Source organism: Oncorhynchus clarkii, chromosome 18, assembly GCF_045791955.1.
Source record: "Oncorhynchus clarkii lewisi isolate Uvic-CL-2024 chromosome 18, UVic_Ocla_1.0, whole genome shotgun sequence".
Taxonomy (NCBI): Eukaryota; Metazoa; Chordata; class Actinopteri; order Salmoniformes; family Salmonidae; genus Oncorhynchus; species Oncorhynchus clarkii.
Genome location: NC_092164.1, coordinates 51,052,707 through 51,066,367, shown reverse-complemented (window position 1 = coordinate 51,066,367; position 13,661 = coordinate 51,052,707). Strand labels below are relative to the sequence as shown.

At 43.9% G+C, this 13,661-nt stretch overlaps 2 protein-coding genes across 3 annotated transcripts; one reads left to right on the top strand and one right to left on the bottom strand.

The window, feature by feature from the left end:
- Positions 1-638: 638 nt before the first annotated feature.
- Positions 639-6,599, bottom strand: LOC139373645 (zinc finger, CCHC domain containing 17). Of its 2 annotated transcripts, none has more exons than XM_071114378.1 (7): positions 6,526-6,599; positions 5,439-5,611; positions 4,670-4,770; positions 4,478-4,569; positions 4,271-4,371; positions 2,735-2,925; positions 639-1,912 (listed from the first exon to the last, which is right to left on the bottom strand). In XM_071114378.1, exons 2-7 carry the CDS (start codon positions 5,575-5,577, stop codon positions 1,754-1,756), a joined length of 783 nt encoding a protein of 260 aa, XP_070970479.1. In that variant the 5' UTR covers positions 5,578-5,611; positions 6,526-6,599; the 3' UTR covers positions 639-1,753. The 2 variants fall into 2 exon arrangements, with proteins under 2 accessions (XP_070970479.1, XP_070970480.1); XM_071114379.1 differs by lacking the exon at positions 6,526-6,599 and adding an exon at positions 5,837-6,025.
- A 73-nt stretch (positions 6,600-6,672) lies between these two features.
- Positions 6,673-12,763, top strand: LOC139373644 (small nuclear ribonucleoprotein 40 (U5)). The gene is made up of 10 exons (XM_071114377.1): positions 6,673-6,894; positions 7,256-7,385; positions 10,295-10,388; positions 10,507-10,672; positions 10,968-11,090; positions 11,326-11,446; positions 11,645-11,727; positions 11,925-11,986; positions 12,075-12,178; positions 12,305-12,763. Exons 1-10 carry the CDS (start codon positions 6,781-6,783, stop codon positions 12,352-12,354), a joined length of 1,047 nt encoding a protein of 348 aa, XP_070970478.1. The 5' UTR covers positions 6,673-6,780; the 3' UTR covers positions 12,355-12,763.
- Positions 12,764-13,661: the final 898 nt, after the last annotated feature.

Genomic DNA, 13,661 nt, shown 5'->3' with positions numbered 1-13,661 from the left:
AGGATCCATCAGGGTGAGGCACGGCAGCCATTTTGTGCCAAGCAGAGATCAGAGGCTGCTGTGTGGAAACAGCACATGGCTCCTCAGACAGATCAAGGCAGTTTGTGTGTTGCCACAACACCAAGTAAAGGCCTTTCCACTTTGACCCATTTCTGAGTAGTTATGGCCGTGTGTGTAGCTCAGGGAGGGGGAGTTGACTTCTGGTACAATTATAGCAGTTCCAAACCAGCGACAAGTTTCCATCTTAACTAGGTTTACACAGAGCATCACGAGGAGAATAATTATAGACCAACCTCAGTGTGTGCCACCATCGGCTCCTCCTAGGTGAACAGAAATTGTGATTGGTGCCTGGCTGCGTAGGTGTGTGTGTGTGTCCTGGGCTATGAGTGTGTGTTCTAATTTGGGCGCATTCCTGGCTTGTGTAGATTGGTATCATGTGTTGCAGACAGGGTGCCAACCAGGGACAGAGGACCTGCAGTACAGGACACCTCACAGTGACCCCTACATGCTACGACCACAACATGGAACAAACAGACTGGTGTTTGAGCAAATGAACCCTACAACGTAATGATCAACTCTAACAAAACCATTCAAATGAACTCAAAAATCAACATCACCATAAATTATCAAGCCAGACTGCGCATAAAAATAATCTGTCCTCGGTTGCAACACTCACTATCGAGTTCCAAACTGCCTTTGGAACCAACGTCAGCACAAGAACTGTTTGTCAGGAGCTTAATGAAATGGGTTTCCATGGCTGAGCAGTTGCACACAGGCCAAAGATCACCATGCGCAATGCCAAGCGTCGGTTAGAGTGGTGGAAATCTCGCCACCATTGGACTTTGGAGCAGTGGAAACGCCTTCTCTGGAGTGAAGAATCACGCATCACCATCTGGCAGTCCGACAGACAAATCTGGGGTTGGCGGATGCCAGAAGAGCGCTACCTGCCCTAATGCATAGTACCAACTGTAAAGTTTGGTGGAGGAGTATTAATGATCTGGGACAGTTTATGGTTCGGTCTAGGCCCCTTAGTTCCAGTGTAGGGAAATCTTAACACTACAGCATACAATGACAATCTAGACAATTCTGTGCTTCCAACTTTGTGGCAACAGTTTGGGGAAGGGCCTTTCCTGTTTCAGCATGGTTTGTCGACATCGTTGTGGAAGAACTTTACTAGCCTGCACAGAGTCCTGACCTCAACCCCATCAAACAAAGATTTTGGAATGAGATGTTCGATGAGCAGGTGTCCACATACTTTTGGCCATGTAGTGTATGTCATGCGTTTAACCTGACCAGTGAGGACAGGTGGACTGGTTCCAGATACACGTATTACTAACACAGCACAGGCCTGCACAGATTACAACGTCTTGATATGGTTCCTGAGATGTTAACTCCAGGTGTTGTGGGATCTGAGACACCTATACTGTCATCCTGAAAACAACACTAACCTCTTCAGTGTTAAAGGTAGATCTGAGGGAACTGGATAGGTGCAATATATACTTAACTTTCCGATGGGCTCAGGGAAGCTGCCATATTGCTAACACCTATCAGGTTTCTATCGATCTGCATGTGTCAGACGGTAGGGGCAAGGGGCTATGAGGGGCTTCTGACTGTTGCGTCAACTTGTGTGTGTGTCCAACCAAGTCTACGCTGTGTATGTGCAGGTTCACAGTTTTACTGTGTGCATGTGTGTCTACAGTGTCATTTGTGTGTGTTTAGTGCAATGTATGTGTGTCAGTCCGTCAGATCAGTCTCAGATGTGTTTGTGGGATTTGTGTTTCTTGTGTTTCTTCTTCTTTCTGTCCTCTCTGTCGTCATGGCGCCCTCTCTTGGCCTGACTGGGTCCACTGCTGCTGCTGTCACTTTCGGACTCCTTCCTCTCTCTCTTCCTCTTCTTCTTCCCCTTCTTCTCCTGAGGAAAGGGGAGGAGAGATAAGCAATGAAAGACAAAGAAGAATCAAACTGCTAGAGTTTTATATCACTACATGAATCATCTATTTAAAATGTTGGTTATTCTGCAATGCGTCACTGATGCAACTTCTCTCAGGACAGAGAGACATGGTCACCAGGGGGTGTTAACCCAAGTGTTACATTTTACAGGAGCGATAAATACCTCGCACGAGAGAGAGATAGACAGACCGCCGTAGGCAGACCTGGTTCTCAACAAGAGAGCGCACTGCCCACAAAATGAGGTGGAAACTGAGCTGCACTTCCTAACCTCCTGCCAAACGTATGACCATATTAGAGACAAATATTTCCCTCAGATTACAAAGACCCACAAATAATTTCAAAACAAATCCAATTTTGATAAACTCCCATATTTATTGGGTGAAATACCACAGTGTGCCATCACAGCAGCAATACTTGTGACTTGTTGCCACAAGAAAAGGGTAACCAGTGAAGAACAAACACCATTGTAAATACAACCCATATTTATGTTCCCTTTTTTTTCTTCCCTTTTGTACTTTAACTATTTGCACATCATTATTACACTGTATATAGCCATAATGACATTTGAACTTGAGTAATGTTTACTGTTAATATTTGTTTGTTTATTATCTCTTTCACTTGCTTTGGCAATGTAAACAAGTTTCTCATACCAATAAAGCCCTTTGAATTGAGAGGGAGAAAGAGCCCCTGTAGACTATTGATAAATACCCCTGGCGCCAATCAATCCTTACCATGGAGACAGGAATATAAAACCTTGACTTCTATGTCACTCTGTGGTCTTTACCTTTTTCTCTTTTTTCTCCTTTTTCTTCTTCTTGTGTGAGTCCTGTGGAGGTTGGGTTTTGCGGACTGCGAGTGGGATGAGGTTGGGGTTGATAGGCTCTTTCTGTAGCTGCTGAGGCTCATCATCGCCCTCCTCAGGTATCAGATCATACTGCAGCCCCGGGGCCGAGAAACAGTCCTTAGCAAAGTGCCCTGAGAGAAAGAGAGAAACAGTCCTTAGCGAAGTGCCCTGAGAGAAAGAGAGAAACAGTCCTGAGCAAAGTGCCCTGAGAGAAAGAGAGAAACAGTCCTGAGCAAAGTGCCCTGAGAGAAAGAGAGAAACAGTCCTGAGCAAAGTGCCCTGAGAGAAAGAGAGAAACAGTCCTGAGCAAAGTGCCCTGAGAGAAAGAGAGAAACAGTCCTGAGCAAAGTGCCCTGAGAGAAAGAGAGAAATAGTCCTGAGCAAAGTGCCCTGAGAGAAACAGTCCTGAGCAAAGTGCCCTGAGAGAAAGAGAGAAACAGTCCTGAGCAAAGTGCCCTGAGAGAAAGAGAGAAACAGTCCTGAGCAAAGTGACCTGAGAGAAAGAGAGAAACGGTCCTTAGCAAAGTGCCCTGAGAGAAACAGTCCTTAGCAAAGTGCCCTGAGAGAAACAGTCCTGAGCAAAGTGCCCTGAGAGAAACGGTCCTGAGCAAAGTGCCCTGAGAGAAAGAGAGAAACGGTCCTGAGCAAAGTGCCCTGAGAGAAAGAGTGAAACAGTCCTGAGCAAAGTGCCCTGAGAGAAAGAGAGAAACAGTCCTTAGCAAAGTGCCCTGAGAGAAAGAAAGAGAGAGAGAGAGAGCGAGATCATATGCTACATTAGGATGGAGGTAAACAACAGGGGCCGTGTGTAGAGGCTTTTGTTCCAGTCCAGTTCCAAACACACATTATTCAAGAATTGATTGAAGGTCTTCAGGATTAGTTGAATCCGTTTGTCTAGAGAATGTGTTCATTAGGGATATTAATGGTTATTTGAATGTCCGAACGGACATTACTATTTGAATACTTGTGAGTATTCATTTTTGTGATAACATTTTATTAAAGGCCTATTATAACACTGAAAAGGCTTTTTTCTCAATTAAAATACCCATGTGACATTGTTACATACAAGGACATTTCAAATGATTAATTTAATAAAACAAACTTTTCAATGAGAAGGAGTAGGCTACAACGAGAAACCAACAGGTGGGCTGTTTTATCTGAATGGGGTTGAGGAGAAAGCGCAGCATGTGGCCTCAATTAGTGGCCTCAATTAGCTTAGCTAGCTAGCGTCTCTAGGCTACTCCAGTCAAGACAGGCACTTAAATGGGATGATAAATAACATGATAAATAATATTGTAGCTGCTACAAATTAGCAAGTCATGGCTGTAGCTGAGTTGCCTTGGCATCTCTCCCTCTTCCTCAGTCTGTTCGCTCACAGCTGCAGCTATAGTGCGTGCAGGTTTTGAATATCCAAGAAATTCATGATACTATTGGAATAGTGAAAATATTTCAACCCCCCTAGTGTTCATGTGGCTGTACCTTTGCAGCCACACTTCTTGCAGGTGGTGTTGAGTACAGCCTCCAATGTGATCCTCCGTCCTGTACCATCTTTGAACTGTCTACGCCTCCGCTCATCCTGCCTACACACACACACACACACACACACACACACACACACACACACTTGAAAAAAGCAGCAATAGCCAATCATCGTATCAGTGCACCCAGACAGACACAAATACATACTCTGCTATGACATTGTTGGGGTCCAGGTCTTTCCCTGTTCCTTGATTGACAGCTTTCATTGAGAAGGAGAGCTTCACCTTGTCATCACGCATCTGAGAAAGATGGAGGGAGGGAGAGGTAAGGCCATGTTCGGAACCATTTGCTCATTAGGGAGAGATGGAGTTTATTTACGTGTATGTGTCTGCGTGTTACCTCTCTCCCGATGACCTTGATCCACACCTGCTCTCCCACGTCGACGACTTCTGCAACATTCTCAACCCTACAGGCTGACAACTCACTGATATGAACCAACCCTGAGAGAGCGCGAGAAGAGATAAAGTGGGAGAGATAGAGGGAAGAGGTAGAAAGTGAGGAGAAAGAGTGGTGCCTCAGAAGAAACCGTAATACTCAAAACAGACAAAGATAATATAAATCAGAAAGAGATCATGAAGTCAAAGATATTGTAAAGTGAAAGACGCCCAAAGGTGTCTGCATGCTTCCCAGCCGAAACAGTTCGGAAGAGTTTGTGCATATATAATGGCGACATTTTGTGACGTTTCTGTTCATCTTGGACTTGGGTAAGGGTTTTTTCTCGAGGCCCGCCAAAGTTCAGGAACCAAAGTCTACACCGCTTCATCAGTGATTGGTCAACAGTAGGAACTCTTCAATAAAGTCCTTGTTGTCATTCAATGAGAGACAACAGGTTTTCATGCACATTTTGGGGGGAAAAATAATGCACCAACCATTAATTAGATGTAAAATTGCATGACTAAGATCTCCAAATGAATGACAGATTATTTGAGTTATATTAGATTAATTCTGACTTTTGAGGAAGTATACTGGCTACAGCGTCTCAAAATGGACAATAAGTACTATTGCCGCTTTTTTCTCGTTTTCCAAGCAAAGGTCTTTTAAGGGAGCATGAGAGCACACTCTTTCAAGGCGCCAGCAGAACTGAAGCATGCTGATGCCTTAAGCCTACCCTGCTTCCTGTAGCCAGGAATCTTGATGAAGGCTCCGTAGGTCTGTACAGAAGCCACCTCTCCCTTCACAATACTGTACATGGCTGGCAAGCCATCTAGTCCTGCAGGCTCCTGCTGGTCATGGTCAAAGTCTGCCATGATGATGATGGCGACTCACAGTATAACTCTCTCCCTGCAGACACACAGAAGGACAACTGGGTTAGGTAAGGAGATTATCATCATGTAAAGACTAGGTGAAACACCTCAATCTAAACATTCTGTAATGTTGCACCCCACTGAATACGCCTGGTTATGTATTTTGGCACTCTGCTTTGAAACTGTGTACCCTTCCTCCTTCGTAATGCCTTGTTAAGAGTAATCACTGATCTAACTAGCTAGCACAGAATTTTCTACCAACCTTAACTTGGCGATACTTTCTCAATTCCTGACTTGGAAGACACCAAGTCTTTTAAACATCCATGTCTAGTCGCAGGGGGTTCGTTTGAATTTAGAAAATGCTCTGTTATTAAATGTAATCATTGTTTTGCTCCATGATGTCATCCAACAATGTGTACGCCGCCATCTTGTCTATTTCAAATATTATCTCATTGATCGAGTGTCATCATGACGTGTAGCACTTTGGGGTGGACACCCACTTGTCTCAATCAATGAGACAAGATTTGAAAAAGAAAAAAGATGGCGAGGTAGACATTGTTTATCAGCCAGCTGGAACAGTGTCTGACTAGGCAACATGTTAAATAGCTATACATACAGTATAGAATACATGGCTGGATGTGGGTTCAACTAGCTACTGTAAGCAACCTGAGTAACTTTGCCAACAAGCAGTATGTTGCTGAGGGTGACAAACTGATTCAAAATTTAGCCGTTTTACCTTTTCCTGTTTTTAAGCACTAGATTGATGGGCTGGCTGGCTAGCTAGGCTAGCGAGTTTATATAGCCTATAGCTAGTAGCCTTGGCGTTGTTAGCTTGCCCTACCTTAGGGGCAAATATACGTATGTACACTTCTTATAGGGAGATGTGTAGCAATCAAATCTTAATCCGCATCTACACACGTTTATATAAACACTATTATATATTATAGCTACCTTGTGTGCCGAGTATTTATTTTTGTAGTCAGATGTTTCAGATGTTTTCTTCCGGTTCACGGGCCATGGTTAACAACAATGATAACCAATCAACGTTAACAGAGGAGCTGCGAACCAATCAATCGCCCTGAGAACCGGAAGTACCTCAGACCGCTCTTCACTTCGTACTTGTGTCGAAAGCGGTTTGTTGAAAGAAGTTCATTTATCCAAGTCGATTTCTGTTATACACCATCGTGTTCATTGAGTTGTTAAACCATGATTGAGCCAAAGAAGAGACCGGGGGACATGGCTTTGGTTCCTGCCGGCGGAGTCAAGAGGCCCAGGACGGAGCTGTTCGCCGCGGCACAGTCACAACAGCTCGTGGCCATGGTAAGTAAGGAGGGGGTCATCAAAATACAACAAGGGGAAGTTCAATTTCGCTAGTTAGCTTCAGAGAGTTGTTAACTACCAATGTTTTCATTCTTTCAATTAGTAACAGGAAAATAACCTAAATTGCAGCTTTGATACGCTGTGACTGAGATATGCACTTGTTTACTAGTTTAAACTTATTTTGATCGCTAGATAGCAAGTAGAATTGTTTTACTTTATCAGCTAGTTTAATCAATACCAGGATTGTTAGTGGGCCATGCACATACAGTAACGCTCTGAGAATAGTGTGTGCGTCTACCTGCCTGCCTGCCTGCCTGTCTGTGACGGTGTGATATGATAATCTAATATGTCCCCTCTCCAGGGCCCTCCCCGCAGCTCCAGCCTGCAGGCTCCCATCATGCTGATGTGTGGCCATGAGGGAGAGGTCTACTGCTGCAAGTTCCATCCCAATGGAGCCACCTTGGCCTCCTCTGGCTATGACAGGCTCATCTGTGAGTGATATACAGTGCCTTGTGAAAGTATTCGGCCCCCTTGAACTTTGCGACCTTTTGCCACATTTCAGGCTTCAAACATAAAGATATAAAACTGTATTTTTTTTGTGAAGAATCAACAACAAGTGGGACACAATCATGAAGTGGAACGACATTTATTGGATATTTCAAACTTTTTTAACAAATCAAAAACGGAAAAATTGGGCGTGCAAAATTATTCAGCCCCTTTACTTTCAGTGCAGCAAACTCTTTCCAGAAGTTCAGTGAGGATCTCTGAATGATCCAATGTTGACCTAAATGACTAATGATGATAAATACAATCCACCTGTGTGTAATCAAGTCTCCGTATAAATGCACCTGCACTGTGATAGTCTCAGAGGTCCGTTAAAAGCGCGGAGAGCGTCATGAAGAACAAGGAACACACCAGGCAGGTCCGAGATACTGTTGTGAAGAAGTTTAAAGCCGGATTTGGATACAAAAAGATTTCCCAAGCTTTAAACATCCCAAGGAGCACTGTGCAAGCGATAATATTGAAATGGAAGGAGTATCAGACAACTGCAAATCTACCAAGACCTGGCCGTCCCTCTAAACTTTCAGCTCATCACATTCTTGGCATTCTATCAACCAGCTTCATGAGGAATGCTTTTCCAACAGTCTTGAAGGAGTTCACACATACTGAGCACTTGTTGGCTGCTTTTTCTTCACTCTGCAAATGAGAGTCCCACTAAGCGCAAACCAGATGGGATGGCGTATCGCTGCAGAATGCTGTGGTAGCCATGCTGGTTAAGTGTGCCTTGAATTCAAAATAAAGCACCCCCACAGCATCACTCCTCTTCCTCCATGCTTCACGGTGGGAACTACACATGCGGAGATCATCCATTCACCTACTCTGCGTCTCACTAAGACGCAGCAGTTGGAACCAAAAATCTCAAATTTGGACTCATCAGACCAAAGGACAGGTTTCCACCGGTCTAATGTCCATTGCTCTTGTTTCTTGGCCCAAGCAAGTCTTCTAATTATTGGTGTCCTTTAGTCGTGGTTTATTTGCAGCAGTTTGGATACATTTACATACGTTTTCAGATCCTTTCCTATGAGACTTGAAATTGAGTGTTCTAACACACTGCATCTAGGCATCACTACAGACCCTGATTCGATTCCAGGCTGTCCCATAGGGCGCCGCACAATTGGCCCAGCGTCGGCCGGTGTATGCCGTCATTGTAAATAAGAATTTGTTCTTAACTGACTTGCCTAGTTTAAAGGTTAAATAAATATTCAATTGATTGCTGTCTATATAAGGTCCCACAGTTGACAGTTCATGTCAGAGCAAAAATCAAGCCATGAGGTTGAAGGAAATGTCCGTAGAGCTCCGAGACAGAATAGTGTCGAGACAGATCTGGGGAAGGGCACCAAAACATTTCTGCAGCATTGAAGGTCCCCATGAACACAGTGGCCTCCATCATTCTTAAATGGAAGAAGTTTGGAACCACCAAGACTCTGGCCGCCCGGCCAAACTGAGCAATTGGGGGAGAAGGGCTTTGGTGACCAAGAACCCGATGGTCACTCTGATAGAGGTCCTCTGTGGAGATGGGAGAATCTTCCAGAAGGACAACCATATCTGCAGCACTCCACCAATTAGGCCTTTATGGTAGAGTGGCAAGACGGAAGCCACTCCTCACTAAAAGGCACATGACAGCCAGCTATGAGTTTGCCAAAAGGCACCTAAAGACTCTCATACCATGAGAAACAAGATTCTCTGGTCTGTTGAAACCAAGATTGAACTATTTGGCCTGAATGCCAAGCCTGGAGTAAACCTGGCACCATCCCTATGGTGAAGCATGGTGAAGACAGCATCATGCTGTGGGGATGTTTTTCAGCGGTAGGGACTGGGAGACTAGTCAGGCTCAAGGGAAAGATGAATGGAGCAAATTACAGAGAAATACTTGATGAAAACCTTGTCCAGAGCGCTCAGGACCTCAGACAACAACAGCCAAGACAACGCAGGAGTGGCTTCGAGACAAGTCTTAATGTCATTGAGTGGCCCAGCCAGAGCCCGAACTTGAACCCGATCTAATATATCTGGAGAGACCTGAAAATAGCTGTGCAGCAATGCTCCCCATCCAATCTGACCACTTGAGAGGATCTGTAGAGAAGAATGTGTCACGAACTGGCTCAAAGCCAGGAACAAAAAAGGGAGACAACATGGAGATAACAAAAATATATTTAATATCTCAAGTAACCTATATACAATAAACATTGGTGTATGTAGTCAGTAGTGTGAGTGGTTGCGTGCATAGATGTGATAATGAAGGGTGTTGAAAGGTGCCAACGCAAACAAACAAAACGGACACGCAAAAAAATGCAACAACCAAAAACAGTGTGTGTCTGCATGGAGAATTTCTTCAATGAATGGGGAAGAGATGTATTTATCCCGGGACACACCCGGGCCCAGGTGTGTCCCATTTCTCTGACGACCCTCCCGGATCCGCCCACCAACATCCTATTAAGGAAAACGAGGAGAAAGAATACGGCAGACGGAGTGAGAGGGTCGTCACAAATGGGAGAAACTCTCCAAATACAGGTGTGCCAAGCTTGTAGCGTCATACCCAAGAAGACTGGAGTCTGCAATTACTGTCGAAGGTGTAAAGGGTCTGAATGTTTATGTAAATGTTTTAATTTTAATACATTTGGATAAAATGTTGTTTTTTTTTAAACTGGTTTTGCTTTGTCATTATGGGGTATTGTGTGTAGATTTATACATTTTTAGCCATTTCTATAAAAAAAAAATACAAAAATAACGTAACAATGTGGAAAAAGTCAAGGTGTCTGAATAGAAGGCACTGTACATGTGCGTGCGTACACACACAATACTCTCGCTCACTTGACCTAACTGGTGACACCTCTCTCTACAGTGATGTGGAATGTGTATGGGGATTGTGATAACTTTGCCACCCTGAAGGGACACAGTGGAGCTGTGATGGACCTTCACTACAACACAGACGGCAGGTAGGATATATATTCACACACACACAAACTCGCTCAGGTCCGGCAAAAACGTGATGTAGTTGTTGGGTCAATATCACGTGTGTTTAATGACCGTTTCCCCACCTGTGTGTGTGTGCAGCCTGCTGTTCAGTGCCAGTATAGATAAGACAGTGGGAGTGTGGGACAGTGAGACGGGCGAGAGAATCAAGCGTCTAAAAGGCCACACCTCCTTCGTTAACTCCTGCTACCCTGCTCGACGTGGACCCCAGCTCGTCTGTACCGGCAGTGACGACGGAACTGTCAGGGTAACCATGCCTACCACAGACTGCTTTAATTAAGCCAGTGTTCTTCAAACCTGGTTCTAGACAACTACTGTGTTTGCAGGCTTTAGGTCCATTCCAGCACTACTAACATGCCTGATTACCTGATCAAGTTCTCTTACAAGCAGTGTATTTATTGAATCAGGTGTGTTAACACTGAGCTGGAACTAAAACCTACCCTGCACAATCTTTCTGAGTGTTGTTTGACTGTTGTAAGTGGAGGACAGCCGTAATTAGGATATTGTTGTGTTTGTTAACAGTGTGCGCGTGTGTGTTGTAGCTGTGGGACATCCGTAAGAAGGGGGCGGTCCATACGTTCCAAAACACCTACCAGGTGTTGGCTGTCACATTCAACGACACCAGCGACCAGATCCTGTCTGGGGGAATCGACAATGACATCAAGGTACATGTGTGGGTTTTGATAGTGTGAAAGAAAGACCTGGGCCCATGTCCACAAAGTATCTCAGAGTAGGAATGCTGATCTAAGATTAGTTTAGCCTTTTAGGTCATAATGAAAAATTATTATATGAACAGATCCTAAATCAGCACTCTAACTCTGAGATGCTTTGTGGCTACGGGCCTGGATACTACCAGGAGGCAAGGCTACTGTGCCATACAGTGATCAACTCCTTGTGTAGGTGTGGGACCTGAGGCAGAATAAGCTGGTCTACAGTATGCATGGTCATGGTGATTCTCTGACTGGACTCAGCCTGAGCTCAGAGGGGTCCTACCTCCTCTCCAACTCCATGGACAACACAGGTCAGTGTGTGTGGGTGTGTCATATTTAAAGACGTGTGTTTGTGTGAGATACATTGTTTGTTTACAAATTAAATTTGTATTGGTCACATACAGGTGTTTAGCAGTTATGCCGGGTGTAGTGAAACGCTTGTGTTTCTATCGCCAACTGTGTCTGTTTACAGTACTTGATTATGTGTACAAATGTGTGTTGTCCTGCAGTGCGTATTTGGGACGTCCGTCCGTTCGCTCCCAAGGAGAGGTGTGTGAAGATATTCCAGGGGAACATTCACAACTTTGAGAAGGTAAATAAAATACCTTTGACCAGAGAGTATGAGATTCAAGTGTTTTGATTTTGGAACTGGACAAAGACTTTCAGTGTGCGTGTTAATATTTGTGCTCATATCATGTTTGATAAGCCTAGTGGCCTGCTATAGCATGGTTATGGCATGTTAATACACTCTGTATAGGTTTAGTTTATAATACATTGATGTGTCTGCAGAACCTTCTGAGGTGTTCCTGGTCCGCTGACGGCAGCAAGATTGCAGCAGGCTCAGCCGACAGGTGAGCACACTCTCCGCAGTACAAAACCTCAACATAAATGCACCAATCCCCTCATTTATGATCCTTTATAAGCTGTGTGTGTGTCCAGGTTTGTATATGTGTGGGACACCACGTCTCGTAGGATCCTGTACAAGCTGCCAGGCCATGCTGGGTCAGTCAATGAGGTCGCCTTCCACCCTGAGGAGCCTATTGGTAAGATGGCTTTATATCTGTCTGGCTATTCACACACTCCCTCTTTCTATTGCTTTTTTATTTTTTTCATTGAGTGCTTAGTCACTCTCTCTAATATTTATTTTTTATTTTTTTACTTTCCCACAGTCCTCTCTGGTGCCAGTGACAAGAGACTCTACATGGGAGAGATTCAGTAGGAATGTTGTTTGTGTGTGTGAGAGAGAGAGAGAGAGAGAGAGAGAGAGAGAAGGGTAATTGTGTGTACATCTGAGTGTGTTATTTCTGCTCCGTTGTGTGAATGATCAGAACTCTGTACTTTTTTATGCTTCTTTATTTAATAATGAGACAGTATTTTGAGTTTATAATTTCCAGTCACAACAACCAACACATGTAATTTTTTTTGTATTTCTCTTAATAAACTACTTCTGGAAGAATGTTGTTGTTCTTCCGTTTCCTGTTCTTGTTGAAGTTGAATATTTGTATGTCTTTACTCTGAAACTATTAGTATGTAAGCCTGTCCTTTTGTTAAACTCTCACACTCTTAATAAACACAGCCATACAACCAAATAGGGTTTTAAATTGAGTTTTAGAATATCAAATCAATATTGAGCAATCTAATCAAAGTAATAGATTATTTAGATTTCGTTTATGCAAATGTATTTGAATAATTTAACCACTGACATGACAGAGCATGGTCCTAGATATTGTATTATTCTCACTCTTATTTCTGCCCGGTAATTTCATTATTTTATTTGTATTCGCTGCTAGTCCTGTTTCTTTTGTCTCTGCTGAACGTCTCGCGCTCCACGGTTTCACTACCCACAGGTCTGGTCCTATATGTTCTGCCCCACCTGGACAACAGTTGTGATCCTCCAATCAATATTGTCCATTTTACTTTGACCTGTCCTGTTTTTAGGATATGTTTGTTACTTGATTGGGCGCCATTTAGGTTAGGCTGTTTGATCGGAGAAACCTGCATGATGTGAAATGTGTCTGTCTCATTACATTGTCATACATTTTATTTGACGGAACGTTGGTGGAGCGCCGCACTGATGTGTCTCCAACAGCACCCTGGAGAGGCTCGTTGGGAATGGACAAGCTAAATATTTTACGCCCCTTCCTTTGACAGAATGGGGACTATTTATCACAGGGCAGCGTCAACTCTCACATAAATAATCCCATATGCCAGTGGTTGAGCTCAATTGTTTGGGGGTAGAATTATGTGAGGTGGTGTTGTTGGAGGTGCGTCTTGGTCAGTTTGACGAAGGCTGTATTTCTGAGTTAATCTTCACTCTGCCTAATGAGCTGACCAGCGGTGATTCCCCATGCAGTCTGCAGAATACAGGGGCCCATTTCGACTACTTTAAAATTGCATCCTTCCTCCCTCTCCTTTAGTTTATAATTTATTTGACAAAGTTTGAAGTTAAAATCTATTTAGTGGGTCACTAATTTACTTAGTTCAATCCCATCATGTCAAATCAGTAATCGCCATCAAGGAACACGG

Excerpts from the sequence above, each read along its gene's own strand:
- LOC139373644 (XM_071114377.1), top strand. The coding sequence starts at position 6,781 with ATGATTGAGCCAAAGAAGAGACCGGGGGACATGGCTTTGGTTCCTGCC. Across the intron at positions 11,447-11,644 it reads CAACTCCATGGACAACACAG|TGCGTATTTGGGACGTCCGT; the intron begins GTCAGTGTGTGT and ends GTTGTCCTGCAG. Across the intron at positions 12,179-12,304 it reads CCACCCTGAGGAGCCTATTG|TCCTCTCTGGTGCCAGTGAC; the intron begins GTAAGATGGCTT and ends ACTTTCCCACAG.
- LOC139373645 (XM_071114378.1), bottom strand. The coding sequence starts at position 5,577 with ATGGCAGACTTTGACCATGACCAGCAGGAGCCTGCAGGACTAGATGGC. Across the intron at positions 4,372-4,477 it reads CCCAACAATGTCATAGCAGA|GCAGGATGAGCGGAGGCGTA; the intron begins GTATGTATTTGT and ends GTGTGTGTGTAG. Across the intron at positions 2,926-4,270 it reads CAAGAAGTGTGGCTGCAAAG|GGCACTTTGCTAAGGACTGT; the intron begins GTACAGCCACAT and ends TCTTTCTCTCAG.